Source organism: Lepidochelys kempii, chromosome 3 (assembly GCF_965140285.1).
Source record: "Lepidochelys kempii isolate rLepKem1 chromosome 3, rLepKem1.hap1, whole genome shotgun sequence".
In the NCBI taxonomy this organism is placed as follows: Eukaryota; Metazoa; Chordata; order Testudines; family Cheloniidae; genus Lepidochelys; species Lepidochelys kempii.
In genome coordinates, this window is record NC_136382.1 from 205,432,429 (window position 1) to 205,442,568 (window position 10,140).

Genomic DNA, 10,140 nt, shown 5'->3' on the forward strand with positions numbered 1-10,140 from the left:
ACCATTTATTTTTGTCCTGCCATGTAGACTACGCTGCCTGCTATGAAGGGATATAGGCACCAGACAACAAAATTTCTGTACCGACTGGTAGGCTCAGAAGACTTGGTGACAGACCACAGCATCGTCAGTCCCTACACGTCTCGCGTTCTGAAACCTTACATCAGGTACAGACTCCTAGAGTCTGAATCTCACTTCTGTCATTCTCTCCTCCCATTCTTAGGGGCAGACTGGTGCAGGGTGCTCAGGATTGCAAAAGCATCCTGGCTTCTGGTGAATAGCTTGTATTTTTGCCTGGTTGGGCACAAGTTTCCACAGGAATGAATGGAACACAACGTCCTCTTGTAGCACTTGTAGTATATCAGAGGAATATTTCCTGTGCAGCAAACATTTAGTAGCAGTGGCAGTTATTGTTACCAGCTTGTCTTTCACATTGTTGATTGTTTTTGTGGTACTGGCAGGCGTGACCATGAGACCAAGCCTCCTAAACTGCAGCTGCTGGCAGAAATCTGTGCCCATCCACACAAGAACGATCCTGACTGGAAGGCTGAGCCTGAAGCACCCATTGATTACTGCTACGTTCGCCCGAACCACATCCCCACGATCAACTCCATGTGCCATGAATTCTTCTGGCCTGGTAGGATTCCCTCAGTACGGTTTTCTAGGAAAGAAAAGGTTTTGTTTCAAAAATTATTTTTGGAGCAGGTCTGTTTCCTCAGTGGTTATTTGTTTGCCTCAGTTATTCTAGAAATATTTATTTAAGAGGAATTCTGTCAGATGGTCTGTGGTGGAAAGACGTCAGCCTCTACATTTCTGAGATCAAACCGTACTGGGCAATTGGGCCTTGAGTCAGCAAAGCACTTAAGCATGTACTGTGCTTGGAGTGTGTGAGCTAAGAGGACTACTTGCATGCCTAAAGTTAAGCACCCGCTTAAGTGTTTTGCTGAATCAGGGCCTTATCATAGTAAACAGAGGTTTTACCAGACACTGTTCCTAACTGGCGTGAGAAGAAAGTTTCTTCCCAGTAAGCACAAGGCCGCAACGCACTGGACTGGAACTCAGGCAATCTGGGTAGGATTCCTGCCTCTGCCACATGCTCCCTATGTGACCATGGGCAAGGTCCTTAATCTCTCTGGGCCACAGTTTCCCTTTGGTAAAATAGGGATTATAGTATTTATTTGTCTGTGTTGCTTTTTATTTATTTTTTTTTATTGTAAGCTCCTTGGAGCAGGATCTGTCTCTTACTATATGCATGTCACTATGCAGCCCTGATCTTGGGTGTGGTTCCTAGGCAGTAGAGACTTAGTAATGATGATCTGCTATGTGGTTCAGCATCTCTAACACTGCAAATTAAGTTTTTCATAACACACAAGCAAGCAGTCCACACCTATATTTTAAAATCAATATTTGCACTACACTTGGTCGATTATTATTATTAGATATTATTTGTATTGCAATAGCACCATTAAGCCCTAAATCAGTAGTCGATAAATTGGCATGTCTGTCTTTACACAAGCAACTTTGGAAAGCATGAGACACCCTCTGGTTCTAACAGAAACTGAACACCTTTATCACAACTCTCCCCCACATCCCTCCAAATCCCTCAGTCCCCCATCCACTCAGTGCCTATCCTTATGGCACAGACAGGAATTTGTGATAAGCACCAAGGCCCAAATACACAGTTATTTAGGCTCCTAGTGGAAATACATCTATCTAGTTTTAATCTAGCTAGCTCATGTATCAGAGCACTGAAGATGCGACAGAGTGGGCTAGCCCTGTGAGTAATTACCCAGGGTTTTGGTCAGCTGCCCTGGCTTCCCTGCTCTGGTACCTGAGCTAATGAGATTAAAGATAGCTTGGGTATGTGTAGCCAAACTGCAGTCACACCGGGTGTCAGTTAAAGGTGAGATTTTCTACTGAAATAGTTATACCAGTACCACCCTTAGTGTGAATACAATTATACTGGTATAAAGGTGTCTGATACTGATACAAGAACCTCCACAAATAAGTCTTGTCTACATGTGGAAATTATACCGGTATAAGGAAGGGTGTGAATTTAAAGTGCTCTAATTATACCAGTGTGACTCCCTATGTGGACTATAAGGTGGATAGAAAGCTGGCTAGATCATCAGGTTCAATGGGTAGTGATCAATGGCTCCATGTCTAGTTGGCAGCCGGCATCAAGCAGAGTGCCCCAAGGGTCGGTCCCGGGGCCAGTTTTGTTGTATATCTTCATTAATGATCTGGAGGATGGCGTGGATTGCACTTTCAGCAAGTTTGCAGATGACACGAAATTGGGAGGAGTGGTAGGGATACGTTTGCTGGAGGGTAGTGATAGGAAACAGAGGGACCTAGACAAATTAGAGGATTGGGCCAAAAGAAATCTGAGGTTCAACAAGGACAAGTACAGAGTCCTGCATTTAGGAAGGAAGAATCCCATGCCCCGCTACAGACTAGGGACTGAATAGCTCGGCAGCAGTTCTGCAGAAAAGGACCTAGGGGTTACAGTGGACGAGAAGCTGGATATGAGTCAACAGTGTGCCCTTGTTGCCAAGAAGGCCAATGGCATTTTGGGATGTATAAGTAGGGGCATTGCCAGTAGATCGAGGGACGTGATCGTTCCCCTCTATTCGACATTGGTGAGGCCTCATCTGGAGTACTGTGTCCAGTTTTGGGCCCCGCACTACAAGAGGGATGTGGAAAAATTGGAAAGAGTCCAGCGGAGGGCAACAAAAATGATTAGGGGGCTGGAGCACATGATTTATGAGGCGAGGCTGCGGGAACTGGGATTATTTAGTCTGCAGAAGAGAAGAATGAGGAGGGATTTGATAGCTGCTTTCAACTATCTGAAAGGGGGTCCAAAGAGGATGGATCTAAACTGTTCTCAGTGGTAGTGGATGACAGAACAAGGAGTAATGGTCTCAAGTTGCAGTGGGGGAGATTTAGGTTGGATATTAGGAAAAACTTTTTCACTAGGAGGGTGGTGAAGCACTGGAATGGGTTACCTAGGGAGGTGGTGGAATCACCTTCTTTAGATGTTTTTAAGGTCAGGCTTGTCAAAGCCCTGGCTGGGATGATTTAGTTGGGGAGTGGTCCTGTTTTGAGCAGGGGCTTGGACTAGATGCCCTCCTGAGGTCCCTTCCAACCCTGATATTCTATGATTCTGTGTGGAGTTGTAGTTATGGCATAAGAGTGGCTTTTTTCTGGTTTAGCTTATGTAGCTTTGGAAGCAGTTTAAACAGCCTAAAAAAGTTACTCATTCTGGAATGTGTGTGTCTAAACAGGAGAGTTATACCAACCAGTATAAGGTACAGTGCTTTAACCATACTGGTATAATTATACTAGCATAAGGGAAACACCTCCCATGTAGATGAGCCCTAAACTGTACTTATATAAAGCCAGTATACACGCCATGTTGGGGCTGTACTGCTTTATAACCAGTAGTCAAAGCCATACAACTTTGTGTACAGACAAGCTCTGAGTCATTTCACAGTAGACTGCAGCCCTGAGATAATTAACACTTCTCCTTATCACTGATTCCTCTCCACCCAACTCTTTCTCAGGCAAGAGATTGGTTAATTCCACTGTTTGCTCCCAGTATTCCATGAAGTTTTAAATCTCAAGAATAATTCGTGTTACAGAAAAACAATATGCTGTTACTCCACCTTTGCAAATACATCCGTTGTTGGCATTTTTGTGATGGTTTTAATGAGCATATGAGGAAACATGAAGGGTCTGATTCTTCCCTGCCTTGCATCTTGCTTAGGCAATTCCATCTGTGGAAAATGGGTGTAAAATATTACCAAATTAGAATGGTAATGGCTTACATGTACTGGGCACTACCTTTGCCCAGGTGTAATGGAGAATCTGGCCCTTATATTTATTATTAATGATTTCTGTTACCATAGTGCTTAGGAGCCCCAGGCGTGGCCCAGTACCCCATTGCACTAAGGACTGTACAGACACCGATCAAGTGTACTGTTCTACTCTGAAAAATGACTTAAAGGATAAGTCTATTGCCACTTAATTAAAGGTAGTTCAGACCTTTGTAAAGGCTTAGAGAATTAAAATCTTTTGTTTACAGGCTAGGAGGGATCAGCAGAGGGTAAACCAAAAACATGTGAGGAGTGTCCAAACTAGCTTTTACAAAGGCTATGTCTTCACTGCAAAAAAAAAAAAAAAAGGGGGGGTGGGGGGGATTGGGTTTTTTACACCGAGATAATAAAATCCTACTAGAGATAAGGCAATATAGTTTTCCCCTTGAGGTAGCTAGCTGAAGTAAACCCCAGGTGGGGATTGTAGGTCTGATTAACTGGCTATGCTAAGATAAAAACTACAATGCCTTGTATCCACTAAGATTGTGCATCAAAAAAACTAACTTAAGTTAGTTATCTTGCCATAAAACCATAACTTTTTTTTCCCCCCAATGAAGACATAACCAAAGATACTCACTTCCTCTATTTAACTGATGCAAAAAATCTCTAGTGAATCTAAGCTCCATAAATCAGATTTAAATCTGGGCAGGATCATTTTAATTTCTGTGCTTCATTTCAAAATCTATGAACCCTTTCTTGCATCTGTAAAAAGTCCAGTGTTACTCTATCTTCCTTCTTCATGAAAAGAGGTCTCATCTGCAGAAGAGAGGAGGTGGCTTTCTTACACATGGCTTCTTGGGGTTCCACGTTGATTGTACCTCCCTGGCTCTAGACCGGATCTGACCAGTGTACAAATACAAATACAGTTTTTCAGTCTGCAGCCCTGGAATCTCAACCTGAGATCTGAAATTCTTTTGGAGTCACATATTGCCAGCAATACACTCCTGTTGATGAGCAAGCTGTAATAGAATCCATTACACTGTCCCATAGCTTTATTGGCTATGCAGGGCAGAAGTACTATCAGAAGTAAAGAGCAGTACAAACACGTTTAGGACCCAGTCCAGCTATCATTTACACATGTAACTTTATTCATGTGTGTGTTTGGAATTGGGCCCTTTATGAATTCAGTAGCTGTGGCTCTGAATACACACAGGAAGATCATCAGTTGGGTAACAAGATGCCATTTTTACCATCACTTTTTAGAGCAGAACCACATTTTAAGTTAGTTTTTTGTCTTTATTTTCATACCATTTGGGTGTGAATCAGTGTTGTTAATTTCTTAGCACCGGCTGCTGTAAAGTCCATTTTTAAGGATTTTTTTTCTTCTGTACATGGGCTAAATGCTGCTCCCATTGACTTCAACAGTAGTTGAATTGACTTCAATTGACTTCTTTTCTGGCCTTACAGGCTGATAGCATCTTTCTATGCATAAGAGTTTGAAAATGACAACAAAAAGTAGTAGTTGAGCAGATTCTCCTGAAAAACCTGCTTTTTAACACTCTTTAAGCTGTTAATTTCCCTTAAATTCCATCATGCCCTGACTGTATAATATTGTATGAACTGTTTTGTATTGAATTAACATTTCCCTTTGGTTTGCAGTGCTTTATAGCTGTGCTCTTCTCACACCCTGTAGGAATTGATTTGTCAGAATGCCTGCAGTATCCAGACTTCAGTGTTGTTGTCCTTTACAAAAAAGTCATCATTGCCTTTGGCTTCATGGTGCCAGACGTGAAATACAATGAAGCTTACATCTCTTTTCTGTTTGTTCATCCTGAGTGGAGAAGAGCAGGGATTGCAACCTTTATGATCTACCATCTTATTCAGGTAGCTGCAAGATTCTTCTCCTTGATAAGGAGCCAGCATTGTCCCCATCTTTATGTGTGGATGCAAACAGTGCTGAGTCAATACCGCTTGTTATTATCCTCTCTCTCTCCCCTTCCCATCCTTTGTTACCTTGTTTGTGTACTTACATGGGTGACGTGCTACCATGTGTGAATTTTTATTGTGAAAATCATTATACTCAAACAGAATTTTTTTATGGATTTAAAAGGACATTTTCAAATAGGGTAGGCTATGCGTGATTGGATGGCCTAGGAGATTAGCCAAGTGATACAGGCCTTGTCTGTATTTGGGTTTGGCTCTGATTCATCCATCAGCAGCCAGTAACTGTGCAGCAGCAACATTGCAAACCGCAAGCGTAGAAAAGAAAAGTTGCGATCTGCACTGGATGAGCTAATCCCAGTTTCAAGCAGGGGAAGGCTCAATCAGTACCAGTATAGCTTTCCTTACCTGTAACTCAGCTACACCAGTCACTGGCCACCGATGACTAGATCACAAGCAGAGTTAATGCCATAGACTCTGACATGTAGGGTGCTTGTTCAAATGTATCTCGGTTTAGGTAAAGAACAAATGTTTGTCACTTGGATCAAACGTGAGGAATGCCCACATTTTACAAACGTGTTAACTGCCTCGAGTTCACTGGCATCAGTGAACTCAAGGTACAAAAGTCTAGTGAGGACACATCCTTAGAAGAGATGCCAAAATTCAAAGGGGCATGAAAACTGAATTAGGTCTCCTCTGTGGCAGAGTTTCGGCCCATTGATGGGCCATTGTGGAAAATTACCACTACTGTTTGCAGGATCTAAAATAAACAGTTGACCAAATTCTGCTCCCAGTTACACTGAGATAAAACCAAAGTAATGCCATCAAGTTCAACAGAGCTAACCAGGATTTGCACTGGTGTCCCACAAACAGTGGGGGTCACACAAACCGACTCCAGTGATAACGAGAGATTGCCACTTCACATTAAGCTTCTGTTTGACTACCACTGATCTGCTGTGTATTTGGGTCTATGGTGGGAGGCAGGTTATATTCAGTTTGAGATGAACTGCTGGCAGTAGCATAATCTACAAATAGACTAGATTCCATCCTCTGATGCAAACAGCGCACTGAATTGTGTGAATGCAATTCCAAAAGTTACACATTTCACTGGGGTCAAGGCTGAATATTTCTAATGTTCTGGTTCTAACTTTTCTTTTTCAAAAATGTCCCTAATTTTGATTGCTTTATTCTGGCCTCATACAGGTGGGAGTCTTATTACTAGCCTCTGAAAACAAGAATTAATTTTTCTTGCACACCAAGATCAAATGCTCTGTCATTAAAATTCCTTAATGGCTGTATCCTACTCCTTCCTTGTACTTACCGTTTGGATGTAATGGATGCAAAATGCTTTCAGAGCATGGCATGAAAGGAGTGCTAAAAGTCAGAAGAATTATTATATTAAACATATTGGAGAGTTTTTATGAATAATCTGATTGCTAAATAACAAAGAATCTCCAAGTTAATGTCAGAATTGCCACTTACTATCTGAACACAGATATTTAGCTGGGCTTCTCAGGCTGTGAGCCCAGGGGCTCAAGGATGGGAGTGGATCAGGCTGGCATCTACTGGAATTCCAGTGTGACACACCTGGAGGTAACCTAGTGGTGCCAGTGTGATTCTAGCAAGTCTAGGTGTATTTGATGACAGAAATGTGTCCAGCCCCAGAAGCAGAATGCTTACTCTTTTGGATGTTTTTTTCTTCCGGTCACTGTTAGTAAGTGTTTGAGATTATTTTTAATTAACAATTACACTGAGAAGGAGATAGGAAAATTGACAAATTAAAGTCTAGTTTCTGTTCCTGCCCTCAAACTGCTGATTACTCAATCACAAAGGTTTTTGATAAACAGTCGTTCATCTGATTTCAGCTGTTGCTATGTGTTGTAATTTCTCTGTTTCAAGGCCTCTGCTTTCCCCACATTTCTCTAAGTAGTTAAATTCTAGAATTTGAGTTTCTTCACCTCCTCCTTTTCCCTGGAGGCGCTCTCATTGTCTGGCTGTGTTTTTTCTTTGGCAGACCTGTATGGGCAAAGATGTTACTCTTCACGTCTCTGCAAGCAACTCCGCTATGCTGCTGTATCAAAAATTTGGATTTAAGACTGAAGAATACATTTTGGATTTTTACGACAAATATTACCCCTTAGATAGCAAGGAGTGCAAGCATGCATTCTTTCTGAGATTGCGACGATAATATATCACGGATACACAGCTCCGTGGAAAACCTGACAGGCTGTATTAAGAGTTGCCATGGATTTCAGCTCAGGAGGTTGGCTGTTAGGGTTCAGTGATGCCATTATCGCTAACATCAGCAATGATATACTATATGCTTAATTTGCAATCTGAGATTGATTTATGGCCTCCATGGGGGTGTCGAGCAACAGGCCTGAGAGTATGAACTGGGACACAATGGAAGGGGAATTTCCTGCCCTCTTTTTGGAGAGCCCTTTGACAAACAATTAGACTTCAAAGGGGCTGGAGGACATTAAATTTCTCAAACCTAACAGTGTGTTGCAGTGGTTGTGTGTTCAGTATGAAGTTTGTGCAGTGCACAGTATTCTGTAGCAGGAACAGGATGTCAGGTGTGTTTGTAGCTAGGTGAGGTTAGCTACAAGAGCTGCTAAGTCAGCTCTTTGAAATCTTTAAGTCCATCTATCAGTTGTTGAAGCTATAAAGCATCCCTCCAACCATGGGCCCAGCCTTGCTGGCTCCAGCACCCCACCCCCTTATGCCATAGGCAGTCTGGTTTGAGGAATCTTAGCACAAGAGGAGAGGCAGTTGTGAGATTTGAAATCTGATCCTTGCTTTATGGCATTAACCTATTGTAACTAGTGGAAACAGGGGGCAAAGATGAGGCAGTAACTTTTCTCCAAAGAGCCCAGTCTGTGATTGCAAGGCTCTAAACGTTACCGGGTAAGCCAAGAAAAGTGTTAAGGCAACAAAAAGAAGCAAACACAGGGCTTGCCTCACACGGAGGACTAGTCCTTTTCCTACATAGTTTAGCAGCTCCTACTCCCCTTTTACTGCAGGTGAACGGTAGCTTGCCGGATTGTTTTACAGTTTAGCAGGTTGTAGATACGGCAGTCTGTGCATCTGGAACATGAGCCACACCTCCGTAGTCTTAATGTCAGAGCCACATAGCTACAGAGAACAGATGTGCTTTTTTAAATCCACCTTGTATACATTTTAGGTGCCTAAGTGTGGTCTGCATTCTAATCTGGGCAGAGAGACCGACACTCTGTCTGTTTCTGTACAGCCAAGGTAAGCCCTCCCTGAGACACATATGTAATTGGTACTAGAAAAAACTCATGACTTTTGAAACCATCTGAGAACTATCTGCCCTGCCATCTGTGCACATTTCCAAATATTTTATGACTGTGTGTGAAAATCCTTGATGTTACTGATGTTAAGAGTTAGCTGTTTCCGGAAAGTTCTGTCCTCGAGTGAAATTAAAGACCTTCTCTTGGACAAGCCCAGCTGCAGTCATATGGTGTGTTCATTTATTTTTCCCACCATTCACTTCTATCGTCTTTTTTGATGTCGGGGGCTCCTTATACTCGCCTCTATTGCGCAACTGCATAAGGGCCATAGAGGATCTTGCCTTAACAGGCCCTTTCCACACACTCCAGAAGACAACATAAAAAGTGTTTGATTATGATGAAATCAAGCAGTTATTTTAAATAATCCATGGAAATGAAACTGTTTTTTGGATTTTAAGACAAAATATGCAGTGAGATTTTCAAGACACCCTTAACTTTGTATGTGCACAACTGTGCCCCATCCAAGAGAGGAAGGATGGGCCAGTGATTAGGGCACTAGCCTAGGACTTGAAGATCCAGCTTCAATTCCCTGCTCTACCAGACTCCTAGTGTGACCGTGAGCAAGTCACCTAGCCTCTCTGTGCCTCAGTTTCCCATCTGTAAAATGGGGGGAATGGCACTTCCATACCTCACACGGGTGGTGTTAAGCAAAATATATTCATGATTGTGAAGTGCTCTGACACAATGCCAATAGAGGACAAATAAGTTAAATAGATTCCTCTGCAGTTTTATGGGCAAGTGAGATATAGGCACAAGTGACAATACAGAGATGGCTACATTCTCTGACTTGTAAATATTGCTTGTCCATTGCTTTGTCCAGCCAGTTAGCTGTCTAAATTCTGCGCCTGGTTCCTACAGTTTACTGTACTCCCAGAACTGTGGAGTTAAAATGAGATACCTGATTACCATGATTAATATACTCTGCAGTGTGCTATTGTGCTGTCGATGCATACACAAAATCCCTTTCACAAAGTGCTATCTTGTTGAGGTCCCTTTAGAAATGTGGTTCTCATCTATTCATCATAATGTTCTTCTGGTGTGAAAGCAGGATGCCACCAGAACTGGCAGTAAAA

The 10,140-nt window shown here is 42.4% G+C and overlaps 1 protein-coding gene across 2 annotated transcripts in view; it reads left to right on the forward strand.

The window, feature by feature from the left end:
• Positions 1-9,223, forward strand: part of KAT14 (lysine acetyltransferase 14) — a 22,578-nt gene extending 13,355 nt beyond the window's left edge. For both annotated transcript variants that reach the window (XM_073339733.1, XM_073339734.2), the window contains 4 exons: positions 28-164; positions 459-634; positions 5,506-5,696; positions 7,768-9,223. In XM_073339733.1, coding sequence (XP_073195834.1) covers positions 28-164; positions 459-634; positions 5,506-5,696; positions 7,768-7,941 — 678 coding nt within the window. In that variant the 3' untranslated portion in view covers positions 7,942-9,223. The remainder of the gene's footprint in view (positions 1-27; positions 165-458; positions 635-5,505; positions 5,697-7,767) is intronic.
• The last annotated feature ends 917 nt before the right edge of the window (positions 9,224-10,140 follow it).